The 20,782-nt window shown below is 33.3% G+C and overlaps 1 protein-coding gene across 2 annotated transcripts in view; it reads right to left on the bottom strand.

The window, feature by feature from the left end:
• Positions 1 to 20,782, bottom strand: part of LOC118187063 (hexokinase-2-like) — a 111,341-nt gene that overhangs the window by 74,684 nt on the left and 15,875 nt on the right. For both annotated transcript variants that reach the window (XM_085808784.1, XM_085808783.1), the window contains exon 2: positions 7,556 to 7,718. In XM_085808784.1, coding sequence (XP_085664910.1) covers positions 7,556 to 7,595 — 40 coding nt within the window. In that variant the 5' untranslated portion in view covers positions 7,596 to 7,718. The remainder of the gene's footprint in view (positions 1 to 7,555; positions 7,719 to 20,782) is intronic.

Genomic DNA, 20,782 nt, shown 5'->3' with positions numbered 1-20,782 from the left:
AATAATCTGATGAAATTCTACCTACCTTTTTTAGACTGAAATTTGCAATTAATTTGAGGAATATAACCAACAAACGTTTCATACATTTGAATTATTTTATGCTAAATTTATTGTTTGATTTAATTTATCAATCAACAGATAAAAATCTCTGCAAATTAATTACTAAGTCGTGAAACTAAAGTGAGATTTTGCTAAGAAACATTACATTATAACAAATTTAAATGTTTACAAGAAAGCAATAAATTATTAAATATTTCAATGCATTTAGCGAATCTGAATGTCACAAATACGAAACGTTTAATGTTAACTAATAATATTAGTAGCTTATGTGAAAGGTATAAATTAATAAGGATGTGCATGAACAATTTTTAGCGTCGGGTTTTCAGATAAGATAATAAAAGCTGGAAAACAGGAGGATGAGAAGTGTGAATGAAAATTAAAACACTTAGTGGAAAATAATGATCTACATCGACAGAGCAAGGAAATAAATAAACCATTTAAAGAAATTGGAAAGACTAACGACGATAGTCTTCCGTCTTCATCATTATTAGCATCTTCATAACGATAATAATAAATTTACAAAGAATAAAATACACTACCCGACAGTGAAAATGCAACACTAAGAAGGAATAGCCAGAGAGTAATGAAACTCAGAAAACGGAGAGAGACAGCAATGAACAATAAATTATCTTTATTTCGAAATTATATGCATAATACAGAGCGAGAACAGCGTCGGTTCAATACGTTGTTGGATTTCATTGGGCGGCGATGCACGAAGCAAAACGTCTAGATACAGAGTCAGTGAGACTACGGATGGTGTCCTGAGGAATGGCCCTCCTGCCCTGTCAACCATTTGTCACAATTCGTCTGCTGAACCCCGCAATGACAAGGTCTGCAAATGGCATCCAATCACATCCTAATGGGTTCGATTGGTGAGAGATCAAGAGTAAACAATGGCCACGGAAGCGTCTGTACACCTTGCAGAGCACGTTGGCTGTGCGAACAGTGTGTGGTCGGGCGCTATCCTGCTGATAAAGGGCATTGGGCCCTTCCCTGAAGGTAGGGGAGTGTCACCGGCCGCAGCACATCATCCACGTATCGTTGGGCCGTCATAGTACCTTGAATACGAACTTAAGCTGAAATAAGTAAAGGTAAGCTGAAATCGTACGCAATTGCACCCCAAACCATGATGCCGCGTTGTTGCGTGGTGGGGCGTTCCACAGTTGCTGCCGGATTGGATCTGTCTCCACATCGACACCACACCCGTACGCGGCGACTATCATTGGAAAAACAGAAGCGTGACTCATCTGAGAACATGACCCTCTGCTATTCCATCGTCCACATCGCTCGAGCCTTGCACCACTGCAGACGTTGGCTTCTATCAGGGCTAAAGAAAGAGAAGGGCTGGGTCATCCCTTTGAGAAGAACGATGCCGACACGAACCCCTCTTGGGGAGCATACCGGATGTTATGTGACGTCACTGGGTTCGTCCCGTCGTCGACTGACCAGAGCATCAGTGCGAAAGATTGAATCTTTAGTTCTTGGATTCCCTTTCTTTAGCCCCGTTAGTTTCAGAGAAAGAGGGTTTTTTTTTTTTTTTTTTTTTTTTTTTTTTTTTTTGTACTTGAAAGTTATAACTGATGATACTTTTAAAGGGATTTTGTATTTAGAAAGTTCTTGTAATGAGAAATCATTGAAAAAATGGTATCGTGTGCCGTTGCTACCTGTGGCAATACGTATCATAATACGAAAGAAACTAGCGTGGTATTTCATAGATTTCCGTACAAAAATATTCAGTTAACGAAAGAATGGTTGCATAGGTGTCGAAGAACGGATATTGTTAACACAAAGAGTGCTCGAATATGCAGCAATCACTTCATTGAATCTGATTATGAGGATGATATGAAAAATAGGTTGCTAAGATTACCGACAAAAAGGATACTGAAGTCAATTGCTAGTCCAACTGCTTGTATTCCTGACTTGGTTATTTATCAGAATACACCAAGGCAGCAAAGGCAACAAAGAAGAAAAAAAGTGCATTTGAAAGAATTCAGAATTTAAGTCCTAAAAAGGCATGTCTGGAACTTCAAAACGATAACAATAATAGCTATGAGGAGCTCACTGAAAATAATATTACTCAGCAATGTTGTAACTGTTCCAACCTCCAGAAAAATGTGAATGATTTAATCACAAAACTATCAGCTCTTGTAAATAAGGTTTCTGTTTTACAGACTGAGAGAAAGCAGCATTTAAAAACTATCTCCCAGCAAAGAAAAAGATTTAAAAGGAATAGAAAACTAATATTAGAAAAAGTTCAGAAACTGAGGAAAGAAATTAAAAAAGTGAATCAAGAAAATGAAAAACTAAGAAAAATGAAAACGTATATTCAAAACATATTTACCGAAACTCAAATAAATGCATTAATGAAAAAAAAGCGAATTAAATGGTCTCCTGACGACATTTCAAAAAGCATAGTAATCAGATCGTTATCCGTAAAGTCATACGACGTCTGGAAAGAAAAAATGGGTATTCCGCTTCCAAGTGCAAGTACACTGAAAAGATGGTGCTCAAGATTCAGTTGCATTTCTGGCATTTTAAATGATGTACTGTTATTGATAAAAAAAACTTTCCAAAATGCAACTGACGAAGAAAGATTATGTGAATTAAGTTTCGATGAAATTCATATATATTCAAGACTCTGTTATGATTCAAAATTAGATCAGATATTAGGTCCTTTTAAAAAGACTCAATTTGTATCGGTTCGAGGACTCATTTCACAATGGAAACAGCCCATTTATTTTGATTTTGATCGTCAAATGAAGGAAAATCTTCTGTCTTCCATTTTGTTTGCACTTGAATCGTCTGGGATTCGAGTCAAAGCAATTGTATCTGACATGAGGGGTAGTCAGACCCTTTGGAAAGAATTACAAATTTCAACAGTTAAATCTTTCTTTTACAGTCCCAAGTTCAGCACCAAAATGTGGGTTTTCGCTGATATGCCGCATTGTATAAAGCTTTTGAGAAACCATTTTCTTGATAAAGGTTTTATTCTCGGAAATGGTACAATTATAAACAAACACGTTATATGAAGTACTCAATAAAGATATCGGAGAAATTAAACTGTGCTATAAACTGAAACCTCAATTTTTATCTGTAAAAGGGAACGAGAGACAGAAAGTAGCACCAGAAAAAGCATTATTTTCCTCCACAACGGCTAAAGCAATTATGCATTTGACTGGTAATGCTGCAACAAGTAATTTTTTTTCAATGGTTGATGACTTTTTTGACTTTATGAATAGTAGTGTAGTATTACCCCCTAGCAATAAGCCTTTAAAAGCTGCTTTCGGCCTAGAAAGCTATTATGAAGTACAAAAAGAAAAATTAAATGAGATTAAGCAAATGATTTTTGATCTCAGAGTATGCGGAAAGAAGACAATGCTACGTTTTCAGAAAGGTATTATCATATCGATAAATTCGCTTTTCGGTTTATTTGACGACGTAAAATCTATAAATGTGAAATATATTTTAACATCAAGACTGACTCAAGATGTATTAGAAAGCTTGTTCAGCCAGATTCGGAGTCTAGGGCGTTTTAATGACCATCCGTCTCCATCAGACGTAATAATTCGCCTGAAAAGGATGCTGTTGGCAAACAAATTGCCTAAACTGTCGTTAAAGACAAATGCTAATGACTGTGAAGATGTGAAGAAAGTTGAAGCATATTTGACAAAAGAGCTGTTAGAAACAGCTTTCTCTTCAAATGAAAAAGCACAAATGTTTGAGTCTTCCTAATACGAAGATGATTTAATTAATTACGAAGACATCTATGATGAATGTACGCCGCTTCCTTGGGAAACCGAAATTTATGATTCAACGAAAGATATATCTGCATATGAAGAAGAATCGCACGCTTATGTGGCAGGTTATATTGCATATCGTGTGAAAGATAAAGATCCTACTTTGGGTAAAATATCAAAAAAATTCGTAGATATTCCTAACTAATCGAATTGCATATTTTTATTATATAAAGGAGGATTAACTGTACCATCACCAGTTTGGATGGAAACGATGATGAAAATGGAAAATGTTTTCTGTTCTTTTCATGGCAGTTCTTTTCGAAAAGGTAGAGGTGTAATTCAGAATCTCATTTCTGGACTTGAGAAACGTTTTCCTCCGTGAATAAGAGTGTAATTCGTTTATATTGCCGTTTACGAACATTTGTAAGGGTTCGGTACTTAAATAGGAATGCAACCCTTGTATCGGTAAGAAAAGCTGACCAGAAAGCAAATAAATGGATGAAGAGTAATAGAGGATTATCGAACCAAACTATATAGGAAAAAAATCATGTTAAGTTGATTCATATTATTCCTAACAAAAATAATAATTTTAATCATTACTTTGTTTATTATTCACTTAATTTGTGACCTAATTTATGCACGTTTCAGTTAATTATTTGGACTACTATATAAAATGTTATATATTATTATATACTAATTTAGACTGCTAAAATTTACTATATAAAATAAACTATGAAATTCGGCATAAACATAAATTAGTATCAGAGAATATACTTTTAAAATGCAAGAATACATGCTATTATTTCAAAATATATAAATACTATTTTAAAATATTTTCATTATTTTTTGAGTAATTGACATTAAATAATAATGCTTTCATAATAGACATTGCAAAAGCTTACAAAATTCTACTACTCATCATCAACGCTAATTGAAAAGCAAAAATGGAAGAAGTGAAATTTGTTTCGTTTTAATGTGTCTATTATTAGCATTAACTAATTTTTAATTAGATTGATGACTTTAGCATGTATTCTCAAAATATATTTGCCTATTTTTATTTAATATTTCTATAATGCAAATTACTTTGCGACTAACTTATATTTTAACGCAAAAAGAATTCTTCGTAAATGTAGAAATTTACGCATGTTATCGGTGGGTTATTATTTACATATATTTAAAAAGATGATTATGAAAAAGAATTACGACATTTAGGGTACACTCGACCTAAAAAATTAGTTATGTTTACGCATATGTGTTAATTAAAAAATAGTTATGTTTATGCATGTTTTACTTACGTTTTACGCATATTAGAGTTTAATTTGGTATGACGTAAATACATTTCTAGTTCATATATAAATGCATGTATATTGCAATTTCATGAGCTAAAATCTCGGCTCATATTGGTTATTAAACTATTTTTCAAAGCGTTTTGATTCTCAAGCAAATGCTTAAGAAACTGAACAGCAGAACTGACCAAGCGAACCCAACTACGCCATAAGTCTCTTCTTTCGGTTTCAGCCGCGAGAAGCTGATGAACTAGCCCTTTAGCCCTGGGCTTCTATGATGTGGGGTCAATGGCAGTCTTCTTAACGGATGCCACGAGTGCAGATTACTAGACACCAATCGACGGCAAATAGTTATGGTCGATATTGGAACATCCAGGCTGACTTGATCATGATGCAAAATTGAGGTAGATATGGCTTGCAGGTATGCCACCACTTGTCGGCGGATGAGTCGATCCACGCATGCTGACGTGACTCTGATTGCACCGGCATCCCACGAACTTGCCACATTTCCTTGTTGCAACCATCGTCGCCACCGCCGGTGCACTGTGGTCGCGTCCAGGTGTGTGTCAGCTGAGATTTGCCGTATGGACTAGCCTGCTCTTCTCAGTCCGATAACCATGCTTCTCGTAAAATCGTCTGTCTACTGGATCTGCCTCCGTTAATGACGGCCTTGCATTCTCTGCTATTACGTGCTTCCTCTGAGATAAGAACAAATTTTATACGATGGTTTCCCTTGCAGAAATAATGGCATGAAAATTGAACATTCTGCAGGTTCCTTATATCTTCTTAAGCTGCGCATTTCACATCATTCGTAATTCCCTTATATCTTCTTAAGCTGCGCATTTCACATCATTCGCATAACACGATGACGTGCGTCTACCCTGAAATTTGCATAATTTTCGAGCCGCTCCTTCTTAGTGTTGCATTTTCAATTTTGGATAGTGTATTCCATTACATCTACTGTAATATTTTTTATTTTACTTTTGATAGAATTGACAGCAATTTATGGAATATAGGAAAAGTTTCCTATACGCCAATCAGATGTATAGAATAGATGGAAAAAATGAGAAGATAAATTTTTGATAACTTCTGTGACCAGGCACTTTCAAAAGTGTGAGAAACTGCTTTTTCTGTGGAAGGTTTAATACTACTACCGTGCCACGTGGATAATAATTTGAGAAAAAGGATGTTCTAGAATTTCTAACTATTTTACTGCTATTAGTACATTAGAGAAACAAAATAAATATTTGAACTAAACAAAGCCCAAGGGATGTACTTATTTGTGAGACAATAAACTTCGTCTCACAAATAAGTATATTTATTGTTCCAAATGATTTTTGATATTTTTAAACTCCACGAGTGTAAAAAAAATTATTTGTATAGTTCGAAGAGTGAATTTGCACAAGATCAGTAAAATGCTTCATTTAGTACGCATGCTGTATATTAGTGCAATGCTGTACATATATAAGCCTAATATTTCAATTTTACAAAAATATTTTAGATTATTTATTATGGCATAATATCCTTTACAAGAACGCTATTTGCTCGAGGTAGCATAAATTCTTGGAGCAGTTTCTTAGGAATTGTGGTTCCTCTTTATTACTTTATTTGTGGAGGAAAACTAAGAAAACAGCATACAACCATCCGCTACATAACAGAGAAGAGAACCTGGGAAGAACACCTCGAGTTCAGTGAACTTATCCGCTCAGGCACTAATAGGCGTTCGAGAAGAGAGAATTGTTATTATATTCTTGATACAGCTGGCCTGATCGATATTGTGATTAGAGCTGCCGGCGGCCGTATTGAAGTTTGAATCCCGGAGATCGTAATCTAAGTTTGAATCTTGGAGATGGCTTGGATATTTTTAAGTATATATTGTCTGTGCGGCATGGAGCACTTGCTGAACTTGGTGATTCGAAAGTCTTCTAGGAAGATTTAGCAATAGCTAGATAGGGTTGGAAGGCACTCGGATCCGTCTCCTGGGATGTTCGCCATCGAAATTGTGATGGAACATCCCCGTCCTTGCGGATATAATACAATCAGTCAATTTATACAATCAGTCGCCCTCTCCCTCTGTGATGCACCTTTCATGTTCTCGGTGACGAGAGTTAAATGACAAATAAGTTATGGGCCATTCCCGATGAATGCATTAAGCCTCAAGAGTGTACCCATTTGAAACAACAACATATTCTTAACACATTACGTATATAATAGCTAAAATAAAAATGTTGATTTCAGAAATATCAAAATAAGTTTCAGATATGCAAATAAGTTATTGGATTTTGTTTTCTTTACGACTTTACGACTAATAAACAGTATATGGCACAATATATCAACTGCAGGAAATTTTCTGCACAACATTTCTAATATAAAAGTACTATGTAGGTATGAGTGCAGCAGTCAGAAGAGATTCAAATATATGGATGAAAAATAAAACATGATCTTAAAATTAAAAAAAAAATCATAACTAACCCTTTCCACTTAAATGTTTAGGAATGAATGTGTTCGCCATCTGTAACGATGATTTCCTTTCGGGTTTCTTTTTTAAGCCCAGTTCTAGTTCTTCTTCAAATACTTGTGTTATACGTTCAATGACATCCTCTTGAAGTACAAATTTGTAAACTAGGCACTTCACCTAAATAAAAAAAAAAAAAAAAATTAGAAATCTGTATGAATTTTAAAATCAACTGATCAAGAACGAAAACATTTAACTTTGAGAAATACTGATCTAAGAAAAAGTATTATAAACAAATTTAAAGACAGAAATACACGGTGTCTCATAACAATGCATAAATATAGCATTTCTCTCTTTGCGTGGATAATAATAGTCAAAGGACTCTCCCACTACAAGTCATACTTCGGAAAAAACATGCATGAAAATAATGAAATTACATCCGATGCAAGATTAAAAAAACTTTCTTTTGAACATAATAAATATTTAAACTGATTAAAATAAAATAAACAGTTAATTTCTTGATAATAATACATTTCAGAAAACACTAATTCTCGGTACTTCAATTATTTACTAACGGAATACGTTTCTTCAAGCAAAGTTCTGCTGTTAGCCGGCAGAATCGAGTTGACTTTTAGCCAACGTTCATAATTTACATATACACATCGTAAATCGCTTATATAATACAATCTGGCACTCTGGCAAACAAACAATTATTGCTAAATCAACAGTTTATTACATTTTAATACATAGCTGTGATGGTTATAATATGGAAAATGAAATTTATTTTCCAAATTATTTTCCTTCCATGTGGACGCAACATTATAAATTTCCATTCACGTTTTTCTCGAAAACTACGGATTTGGATTGTTTGATTATGAAAAGCTTAGTAATGTGCATATTTCATAATATGCATTTGTGCTTTATCTAAGCATGTCTGTTTGTGGTTTAAGAGTCTTTGGATCCCAGGGACACCCAAATACCACAAAATATTACAGCCCTGTATTATATTTAAAGAAATTAAATAATGTACAATGTGAATAAATGTATGTATATTTCTCGCATTGTGATAAAACGACGGTACTTAGAGCCATCAAATTTTGAATAACGTACGTTTCTATCCGAATATGGGCATCTGGAAGCCCAAATTTGGAATTTGTTTTATTATCTGTTTCATATTTTGTAAAACTTTAAGGAATTTTTGATTAACAAACTCAACGATTTCAAAGCGAGGAATGACAATACCGTACGGAAAAAAAAAATCGTATCTCCAGCGCGCGAGACTGTGTATCAGAAATTCTAAAGATATGCTCACTTTAAAACTATTTTGCGATATTGCTGTTGAACTAAATTTTATGGTTTAAGTGCGAAGCACATGATATTTAATAAATAAAGATAACCGACAAAACGTTAAAAAAACGCCCCTTTGGGTGTAATGTAAAATCTAAAAGCTTTCAGAAATTTTTTTTTCAGTCTTTTCTCATAATATTAATATTCACTTTTTTTAATAAGACGGCTAACAAAAACTTTTATCTTTTTATTATTAACTTTTTATGCGTTAAATTTACTTTTTAAATATCTTCGTACTTACATCACATAAAATTCAATTCTACAGCAAAATCACAAAACATTTAAAAACAGCATATCATAGAATTCCCGATAAAGTGTCAGAGGTTGCCATACATGATTTTATATTTACTATATTATTTCCTTAAAAGTAGCCGCTCGAGCGATTAGCCGCCTAAAATAGTTATCATAAAAGAGGAAAAGTATATAATGATTTTAATAAATCTAGCTAGTGTAATTTCACAAAAATATTGAATATTATAATTATTTATAATAATTTATAATATTATATTATAATTTGTAATTAGATATCTCATCATTTTAATACATGTTTATTTAAATCAATCACATTGAAAAGTAGAAAAAAAATATTCTTATGAACTGTGTTTATTGCTTTCAAATTGCTTATTTTATTACTCAAAAACCTTCCATATTAAATTTGAAAGTAGCTTAGGTTTTACTGAATGGGAACACGCTGGCGCGTGAAAGATAAAAGTATTTATTTCTGGACGCGGCTACACATTGCTTTCATACAGTCCAGTTAGTTAATTAAAATCGAAAGCTAAATATCTTATATTTTTCTGAATGACAACAGGCTCGCGCGCTGGAGATAGAAATGCTTTTTTTCGAACAGTATTGCCACGGCTCGCTTTCAAATCGTTGGTTTGTTAATCAAAAATTCACTAAAGTTTTAAAAAATAAGAAATAAATAATAATAAAACAAATTTGAAGTTCAAGCTTCCAGAAGCACATTCGGGTAGAGGACTGCGTTATTCAAAATTTGATGGCTTTAGGTACCGTCATCTTTTCACGTTGCCAGGAACATGTAAGAATTGTAAGAATTGGAGGCTCCCTTCAGCCCACCTGGACACAAGTGTTCCCATAGCTCAAAAGAAGGGGCCCCGTATCTCCACAAACGAGGGCAGCCAGTAACCCAGCCACCCCCAAACGCCAGGAACATGTATACATACATGCAGATTCTTCATTAATTTCTTTGAAAATAATATAGGGCAATAATATTTGGTGTCAACAATTTAAAAAATGATACGCCGTTTATAATTAACCAACGCAAAATTTTTATTTCAAGACTAACAGCCCCTTTTGGGCTAAAAAATTAAAATAATAAAAAAATTCTGAAAGGTTTCAGATTTTAAATTACGTCTAAAGTGGCGTTTTTTTTAACGTTTTGAGTGTTACCTTTATTTATTAAATATCACGTTCTTCGCACTTAAACCATAAAATTCAGTTCAACAGCAATATCGCAAAATAATTTTATGTATTTTTGAGAATTTCGGATACACAGTAACGCGCGCTGGAGATAAAAATGTTTTTTTTTTTTTCTGTACAACGTTGCCATTGCTCGCTTTGAAATCCTTGAATTTGTTAATCAAAAATTCGTTAAAGTTTTACAAAACATGAAATCGATAATAAACCAAATTACAAAACAGGGCTACCCAGATGCCCATACTCGGTGAAAGATTACGTTATTCAAAATTTGATGGCTCTAGGTACCGTTGTTTTATCACAATGCGAGAAACATACATACATTCATGCAGATTCTTCATTATTTAACTTCATTATTAACTTTAAATATAAACAGGGCGATAATATTTGGTGGCAACAATTTGAAAAGTGAATCAATGCAAAATGCCAAAACGAAATTAATAGTCCTTCTGGGCAAACTACCCTTGGACTAAAAATAAATAAATCAAAGAGTATTTACAAGACATTTATCATAGCTTAATCGGACCTTTCGATCTATTCGTCATTCTTTGTATGTTTAAAAGCAGCGCCGATTTTCATTTTTAAGTACTTTTTATGTAGTACGAAATATGTTATTAAATGTTCACTGGCAATCTTAAGCGAAACTTAACATATTACAACCCACTTTTTTATAACTAAAATACACTTGGACATCAAAGAAAGACTTTGATAATTTCTGGTTCTCAGCTAGTTTACAAAAATGCCAAACTTGAGATAAACTCTTAGATATTCCCCCTTTTACGGTAACCCGGTAGTGTTTAAATATTCACTAAAACTGCTACTGAAATTTACAAAATATTTATTTCCTTTTGTGAAAATTGTTATATATCAGCTCAAATATCTTCTTACATTCATAAAAAAAGAATTATCTTCAGAACCTTTTTTTAGATAACTGCCAAATAGAATTCTTCTATTAAAGATAGATATCCTTCAAATAAAGACAGATATCCTTTCCCGAGTTAAATCTTTTGTTTTTGTATGATAATTCTATGATAACAATATGTTTCTTGAAGGCTTTTTATCTGGATTTCCCTTATAACTGAGACATACTATAATTTAACTCACTAGTAGTAATAATGGTAATCACTGTTGATCAATAATATCAATTTTATTGAAAATACCATCTCCCTAGTAAATGAAATAAATTATTCCATTAAATTTATCAAAGAAAATACACGTAACTAAATTACAACATGAAAACTGAATGCGTTTATGCCGTTAGAAATCAAGTTCTCGATATTTTCCGTAAATCATGGGAAGTTGTAGTGGTTTTTACTCTTCATTTATTTATTTTGTTTCAATTACTTATCTTCAATAATTTTGTGAAAGCAGAAATCGAAAAGTATCCACCCGTCTAGAAGAGCAACTTCCATCTAGAGAACGTTTTTTGTGGATACACGTAATGAACTTGGTGTATAGTGAAACTTCAGGATTTCTACATTTATGGTAGTGGATCGAACTACTAGTTCCAGGCATCATTCAAATGTCATGGGATTCAAATGTCATAACTTGTCATGGGACTGTGCGAATCAATTTCGTGGTCCGCTGCGAACAATTTAGACATTAACGATATAGTATTAACAATAACGATAAATCAATTTAGACATTAACGACAACAATATAACGATAACCATGTCGAAGCAATTTTTCACCTGAGGCAAAGAGATGAATGCGCGCCCCTTTATACATTGCAAGGTGTCCAGTCATTTGATGACAAAAAATAAATAAATAAAAATTAAAAAAATAGAGAAGTAGAAATATATTTACACAGACACACGCACAACAGAAGTTAACTATTTTAACTATTTTGTATGGGCACAATTTAATTTCTTCTTGCCGCCCAGACGGTATTGTAGTTAGGGTCGCCGACTGCAATACCGAAGAGCCCGAGCTCGAATCCCACAGAAGGTGCGGATGTAAATTGCCTGTCCCCTCATAGGAGGTAACGTAGCCGCCTATTAGGTGCCTCCACAACAAAATAGCCACCTATTAGAAGCCTCCACACAAAAATGGCCACCGCTTCTGGCCTTAGGAGTGGCCAGTGCTAGAAAGGAAAGTGCTCGCCGTTCGATAAAAAAAAAAAAAAAATATTTCTTTAAAGACAACTATTTCACATCATAGCACCACAATTCTTACAATAATAGTATTTAATCATAACTTTTAAGTATTCATAAAATGATGCACATAAAAAAGTACAGTTCTGAAATGAAAAATATTTAAAATTACATTTTTAATAAATTTTGTATATCATTGAAACAATCTAAATAATCAAAAAATATAAAAAGCAATGCAACTAATTTTTCAGCCACATGTAATAACATAAATTTTCTTGCTTTAAATGAAGACAAATCATCAGTCTGAAAATCTACTTGACAGCTTGAATCATTTTCTGTAGAGAAAACAGCCATATCTGAAAGAAGTTCTTTACCATCTGAAGATCTCGTAATATTTTATATAAAGTTTGTTGAAGCTACTTTTTCCACTGCCAATAGTAACCGGCTACGTTAAATATACTTTTTATGCTGCTTCCAAATTTGGATACGATTGAACTAAATTATATTCATGAATTATTTTTAAAATAGCTAAGCTTGTAGCTGCTTTAGGTGTGTAGAGTTTTTGAAATAGCGTGGTTTTAAACTAGATAATTTTGACTGAATTCCTGCATCATTTACAGCAATGGTCATAAACTTGCGGCAGCGAAACAATTTTATGCTTACCGCGACATTTCAGTTATGTATTTATTTCAAACATTTCAAGGTTTTAATAATTTGAATTCCGGGTTCCCATTACGTTCATTACGATCAAAAACTAATGTGAATAACGCACCAGAAAATCGATAAATGGAGCTAATTAATTTACAATGTGATATAAATATTATTCAAGATTTGAAGATATAGATTTGATTAACTTTTACCTGTACTAGTTAAAAAGTAAGTACGCTCATTTAAGAAATTTTGCAATAAGAGTAATCGCTTTGTTTTGGAATACGTGAACAGCTCTTTTTCAAAGTTGAAAATTAATAAGAAAAAAAAAACCGGATTTAACATTGGGCATCTACAATCCGTGATGGAGGTAATTTCTACTAATTTTTCCCCAATGCACGGACATTATACAAACAAACTTTGCACCATAATTATTTACATACAAATATATGTATTGTAATTCATGTGTCGAATAAATATTTTATTAAGAATACAAAAACCTATACAATTATTATTTATTTTAAAGTTTATCCCATTTGGAATTTTTTAAAATTTTTAATTTAAATTGAAGTAAGTTATCTAATGATTAATTAAACATGTTAGAACTATTATTGGAGAAGTTAAACAAAAAGAGCCAGCGTAATGTTCGTAAATTTTGCAGGATTAGTTCCGATGGTTTAAATACAGAACTAGCTTCTTCAGCTGCCTAAGTGCAAATGAGCGATTTGAGGCTACTCAAATGAGGCTACTCTTTCGTAAGCAATTATTACGCTCGGCCCTTGATAGCTCCGCAATCAATTACCGTTAAGGGGCCAACTCTGTTAGAATTTTGATAGCTTCGGCTATATCTCTTTAGTTAAGATTAGTTTAGTTTAATTCTTTGTCTCTTAAGTTCAAGCCCAAGTGTCGGCTTTATTGTACAGCTCCAAGACGGAGTTTTGTTAAACTTTAATCGAAATAATAAAGGGTTATTTCCCCCTTCTTACTTGTTGTTTCCTGTACACGAACTCAAGCGATTATTCGCTTACTAGTCCTTAAGATTCTTCACTTTCAACTGTAACTTAGAATTACACAGTGGAGAATCCTACAACTGGAAACAAGTCAAGCTACTGGCGCCATCTATTGAACATCTATTGAAACAAGAAACCTAAAACATAATTTCCTTAAAGGCTGAGGGTAAAGATGGATTGGAATTAGAGTCGCTAACTAGAACAGACAGTTTTTTTTAATGTGGAACGCCTCTAGAAAATCTAATTAACCAACGGAAGATGTTTTTTCAATAATTTTTGCTTCCGAAAAATGGAAAGTGTGACTTTTCTGACAAACAGTGCTGGGTAATATAAAATTTCTATGTTTCCTTTTTCTCAACATTTGTCTCATGTTCTTTAGCGCGAAATTTTAACGCTCTCTTATACTGATCAATGTAAAATTAAAACACATCGGCATGGAATTTTGTAATGCTCTCCAGCACTGTAATGCATGTAAGACCGTGTAGAGTTGCGCAAAAGCATTCCTTCACTACAACCTTACTGAAATCATGCATGTTTAAAAGTAAGACACACTAGACCTTAATGAATACCTTAAATTCAGGACTGTACCTAATGTGCTAAGTATAAAATTTTCTAAGCCTTAATGCTGGCTTGAGTGTCTAACTTTTAACTACTTACATTTACAACGCTAGCTTTTACTTTAAATTAACTTATTATCAAATTCAAGTCTGAACTTAATTAAATATCTCAGACATACATTAGCAATTTTAACTCTTACAAAAGAGTTAAGAGAATATTTTTACATTTACAAAACAGTTACATACAGCATACATTACAAAACAGTTACAGCAAACACACTACATGAAGCATTTACAATTCATCCATATTCAACACAATACTCAGTTTGCAATTTACATCACAAGATAAAGAAACTGCTAAGATTTATTCTACAAATACGCCAAAATTTTCTCAAAACAGTCTCTTGGACTAAAGTCGCAGTTATCATGATTGTATTAAGAACTTAAGATCATTTAGATAAATGCTTTATGGTATTTTCTCTCTCCTTTCGGCATGCCTCCGTGGTGCAATTTGGAACATAGTCGACGACTAGATGAGAAATCCGGGATTCGAGTCCCGGCGAGGGCACTGCACATTTTTCGCGTCTCCTGCTTCAAAATAACCTAATGACTCTACAGTGGCGCCCGAACTAAAAGGTGGGGGACGATACATCTTCACCACCAAGATTTCGCGATTGGGTCAAGCAATTCCCAATCGCCCTATAAAAGGGGGGAGTATATAAAGTATTTTCTATATCCTTTTCGTATGCCTTCGTGGTGTAATTGGAAGCATACACGACGCGTATTCGGGAGGTCTAAGATTCAAGTCCCGGGGGGCACTCAACATTTTCCATATCTCTTGCTTCAAAATAACCTAATGACCCACCAATGCATAATTAAACTGAAAAGCTTTTTGTTGTATAAAAACCTAAATGACCTCACTTGAGGGAAAACTCCACTTTAACTAGCACTTGTACTTAAATATAAACTAAAACCAAATACTTAAGGAAAATAAATTCCATAAATTTGTAAAATAAAACTGGAGATAAATTTTGCCCAGAAAGTTATTTAATTTCTTGTTTGTACTAAATTATATGATAAAGCATTTTTCTCTCTTAGTTATTCATTGGTTTTATAAGTTTCGAATAAGAGCTTATATAAAAAAATTCTTAATTTTTTTCTCATTTAATTCATCCATTTTTCTTTATTTTCATCTTTCTGAGTCTCAATGACATGTTATCAATTAAATTATTCATTTGAAAAATCATTTCTGAATACTGAATAATCACTCTTTTAATTCTAATCAGAGCTTAAACTGGGCCAGACCCCACCGCAGCCCAACTTCGGTACTTCTGAGTTTTTGAGATAAATTGTAATTCAAGCCACAGAGTACCGGAGCCCAAGATAAGAGGGTGTTGACACTTCATTTTTATAACTGAATCTTAGTTTCAGCAGAAAACTCTTTCGACCCTGAAAATTTTAAAATTAAAAATCGATTCTAACTTCTTAATGAATGTCTGTATTTCCCTGTGACACAAACCAATTGATGGAAGCTGAAACTTTTACGGAAAGAAAAGCTCCGCCCACACGTCAAAGTCTTATTTTCCAGAATGCAATGAATTTATCAGAGAGGGTAAATTTTTCGTTCCCGAAAGTACTAGATATGTTCAACCTTTCGTGCACGTTCAACCTGGTCGTGACCAGTCATGGAAAATGTCTCCTACATACTTTCTGGAATGTCGTAACCAAATATGGTGGACGAAATCTGTCATTTGTACGGACCTTTACGTTATAAGATATTTCTCCCACTTCCCTAGCGTGCCTTCGTGGTGTAACGTTAGCACGCTGGGCCGGTATTCCAGAGGTCCGTGGTTCGATTCCCGGCGAAGGCGATTGTTCATTTTTCATCTTGCCTGCTTCCAAAAAATCCTAATGTCTCTACAAGTTAATTAACATAAAACTCCCTGCATTTTTTCAAACCAGAATTAAAGTAATCGCAACGAAGGTCGTTAACGACTTTGCTAAGAATTTAAATTCTAAACCTAACCATGAGTTAACTTTAATAAATATGAATTTACAAAATTAAACTAGTTTTCAGATTTTACAGAAGATACACATCACTGGACAATAAATTCAAGACACCACTGTTCTATCACTGCGTCAGATCTCCTTCCAGGCATTTGGAAGGAAAAATATTTTAGCAAACATCTTTTAAACCTTTCATATATTTCACCTGCCCTTTAAACTTCGTCAAAATCTTTCTTACATGTTGCAGTTTCTCTACAGTTAATTTCTCACCCCTGCTCTCCAGCACTGTTATGTATGTAAAACCGTGTATAGTTGCGCAAAAGCATTTCTTCACTACAACCTTACTGAAATCATGCATGTTTATAAGTTAGACACACTGGACCTTAACAAATATCTTAAATTCAGGACTGTACCTAATGTGCTAAGTATAAGATTTTCTAAGCTTTAGTGCTGGGTTGAGTGTCTAACTTTTAACTACTTACATTTACAATGCTAGCTTTTACTTTAAACTAACTTATTATCAAATTCAAGTCTGAACTTAATTAAATATCTCAGACGTACATTAACAATTTTAACTATTACAAAAGAGTTAAGAGAATATTTTTACATTTACAAAACAGTTACATACAGCATACATTACAAAACAGTTACAGCAAACATACTACAAGAAACATTTACAATTCATCCATATTCAACACAATACTCAGTTTACAATTTACATCACAAGGTAAAGAAATTGCTAAAATTTATTCTACAAATACGCCAAAATTTTCTCAAAACGGTCTCTTGGACTAAAGTCGCAGTTATCATGATTGTATTAAGAATTTAAGATCATTTAGATAAATGCTTTATGGTATTACTTAAGGAAAATAAATTCCATAAATTTGTAAAATAAAACTGGAGATAAATTTTGCCCAGAAAGTTATTTAATTTCTTGTTTGCACTAAATTATATGATAAAGCATTTTTCTTCTTTTAGTTATTCATTGGTTTTACAAGTTTCAAATAAGAGCTTATATAAAAAAATTAAGAATTTTTTTTCTCATTTAATTCCTTTTTTTTTTTTTTTTTTTTTCTTATTTTCATCTTTCTGAGTCTCAATGACATGTTATCAATTAAATTATTCATTTGAAGAATTATTTCTGAATAATGAATAATCACTCTTTTAATTCTAATCAGAGCTTAAACTGGGCCAGAGCCCACCGCAGCCCAACTTCGGTACTTCTGAGTTTTTGAGATAAATTGTAATTCAAGCTGCAGAGCACTGGAGCCCTAAATAAGAGGGTTTTGACACTTCATTTTTATAACTGAATCTTAGTTTCAGCAGAAAACTCTTTTGACCCTGAAAATTTTAAAATTAAAAATCGAATCTAACTTCTTAATGAATGTGTGTATTTCCCTGTGACACAAACCTATTGATGGAAGCTTAAACTTTTACGGAAAGAAATGCTCCACCCACACGTCAAAGTCTTATTTTCCAGAATGCAATTAATTTATCAGAGAGGGTAAATTTTTCGTTCCCGAAAGTACTAGATATGTTCTACCTTTTCCACGTTCAACCTGGTCGTGACCAGTCATGGAAAATGTCTCCTACATACTTTCTGGAACGACGTAACCAAATATGGTGGACGAAATATTGTGGCCTTTACGTTTGTTCTCAGTTCTTACAGATCAATCCTCGGATCGAGGCAAATTTTTTCACGTTTCATTCTGCTTGACAGCTTTAATTATAGCGGCAGGGTATCGTGGTCAGAAAGAGTTCGATTCTTTTCTCTTTGTTTTCATACCTATACAAAATTTCTATACTCTCATACTGTTTCTAGCAACCTTTCTATTCCCATGTCTCTTCATGTGTTTTGTGACGCCAGTCCCAAGGCATATGGGGCTGTTGCTTTTCTAAGGTACGTGAATTGCAATGGCCAAATTAAAGTGAGCTTTATAATGTCAAAAAGTAAGGCTGCTCCTTTAAAAATTTTGACTCTTGCAAGAATAGAGTTAATGGCAGCACTCCTCGCTCCTCGTTTAGGAAATTATTTACAAGGTGTCTTCCCTGATTTCGCGAAACAAATTTTCTTACGGAGCAACTCTCAAATCGGCCTTCATTGGTTGAAAGGATCTTCTAAACAATGGAAACCATTTGTCACCAACAGAGTGGCTCAAGTGCAGTCGCTGACTCTACCAGAGTGTTGGAACCATTGCAATGGCTCCGACAATCCTGCAGACCTTACTACCAGAGAAGAATCGGCTAGGAGAATCCTGACAAGTTCTTCTGTGGTCAGGTCGTTGCTTGGTAGTCTAAACCGCTTCACTCGTGACTTCTTCAAGAATCGCTACATCATCTTAATGACATCTGTGATGAAGGGGTTCTAGTGAAAGAGCGAAGGACTGCGGTGGTTAATTCCACAGTAACCAATTCAGGTGATGGAAACTTACCTATGTCGTCGTTACTGGATATTAATGACTAGCGAAAATTAAAAGCAATATTCGAGGAATTATGTAAATTTATATACCAATCAAATCATGGCAATGTTATCAACATGAGATTTAACTTTGCCAGAATTTGACAGGTATATAAATTCATGTAATTCGAAGATTTCCCCTTTTTATCTCTGAGTAAAATTGCTGCATTAATCTGCCAAAAAAGGCACTTACTTTTTTATTTTTATTAAAAACATATGTGCTAAAAAATCTGCGTGAAGAGAAGCACTGTAGAATGACATGCAAACTATATCATTTAGAGTACTTAAGATACCCGAACATATTGAAATGGCCAAATCTGATCAAAAATCATATTTTTATTATATTTATTTATATATTTTGCTTTTATTCTTATATAGCATATTTTTAGCTTTACAAAACAAGTTTATTTTCATCTCTGCGTTCTATAGAGTAGAAGACACTAAAAATTTCATGAAGCTGAGGAAGTCGGAAGTAAGAGCTTAAATCTCAGAAAATGACCTTTTGAATGGCTGCAAATCGTTCAGAATAAAATTTGGAGAAAATGTTTTTAAATTATATTTCCAGGAAAATTTTGAGACAATAATAGTTTTGAACACAAGTACTCGAATATGAATACACTGGGCACATCAAACGTTCCTTTGAAATAAGCAGCGGAGTGCTAGTGCGTTTGGTATTTGGGTTTGCAGTCTGTTTTTTCATAACAATGTCGAAGCATCGAAAATATTTAAATGAACACGAAAGAGCAGAAATGATGCAAAATATTTCGGATATTGATTCTGAACAGTATGAGAGTAGTGATTGTGACAATATAATATATTCTCATTTTTCTGTTCATAAAGAATCTAACGAATCTAAGTATGCTGAGGACATTTCAGGCATCTGTATGCCGAGTACATCGAAGGTAAATACTTCTTCATGTTCATCGACAGTAGATGGGGATGGCGTCATAATTCATTATCCATCTTTCAGGAAAATTGTAAAATGGTATAAAAAAATGTTTCTTGAATATCATGGCTCTGGCGTTTCCTATTTAACGCCAATATTCTTTTCAATTAAAAAAAAACTAAAAACAATCTTCCCCTCCATCCTTATCGCCTTAATTTAGTGAATCAAATTACTTCTCGGTTTTCCTCTAAAAGCACCAATGTTAATATTATACCAACATCAGCAGGATTATTAAATCCGCTCAGATTAACTGTAAGACATTTTCCAAAAATTTGTTCAAAAGAAGCTGCTAAGAAAACAAGTCGACGATGCTTTGCTTGTTCCCATTCCCGCAAAACATTTTCCAAAATGAGTTATTACGAATGCAAGGATTATAACGTAGGGGTGTGTAAAGATACCTGTTTTCAAATTTTTCATATTAAAAAAATAATTTTAAGTAACATACTTAGTTTGTAAATGTATAATGTTAAAAATCATTAAATGGAAAATGAATACTCATAATAAAATGTGTAAAAAACGTATTTAAACAAGAAGTAAATAAAGTAAGTAAATAAAAAATATATAAAGCATACGCCGTTTATATACTCTTCAGACCATTATTAAACAACGCGTTCATATTTTGGTAATTTCATGGATTTAAACATAATAGCAAAATTTCCTCCGACCCTGGACAGACACCTAACATGGAAGCACGTAATAAATTAAATAAAATCGCGTCTTGAAACCAAGATTAAAATC

The sequence above is a fragment of the Stegodyphus dumicola genome, chromosome X2, assembly GCF_044657685.1.
Source record: "Stegodyphus dumicola isolate Sdum_Otavi_A_Nest chromosome X2, ASM4465768v1".
Taxonomy (NCBI): domain Eukaryota; kingdom Metazoa; phylum Arthropoda; class Arachnida; order Araneae; family Eresidae; genus Stegodyphus; species Stegodyphus dumicola.
This window is presented reverse-complemented; position numbering and strand designations above follow the sequence as displayed.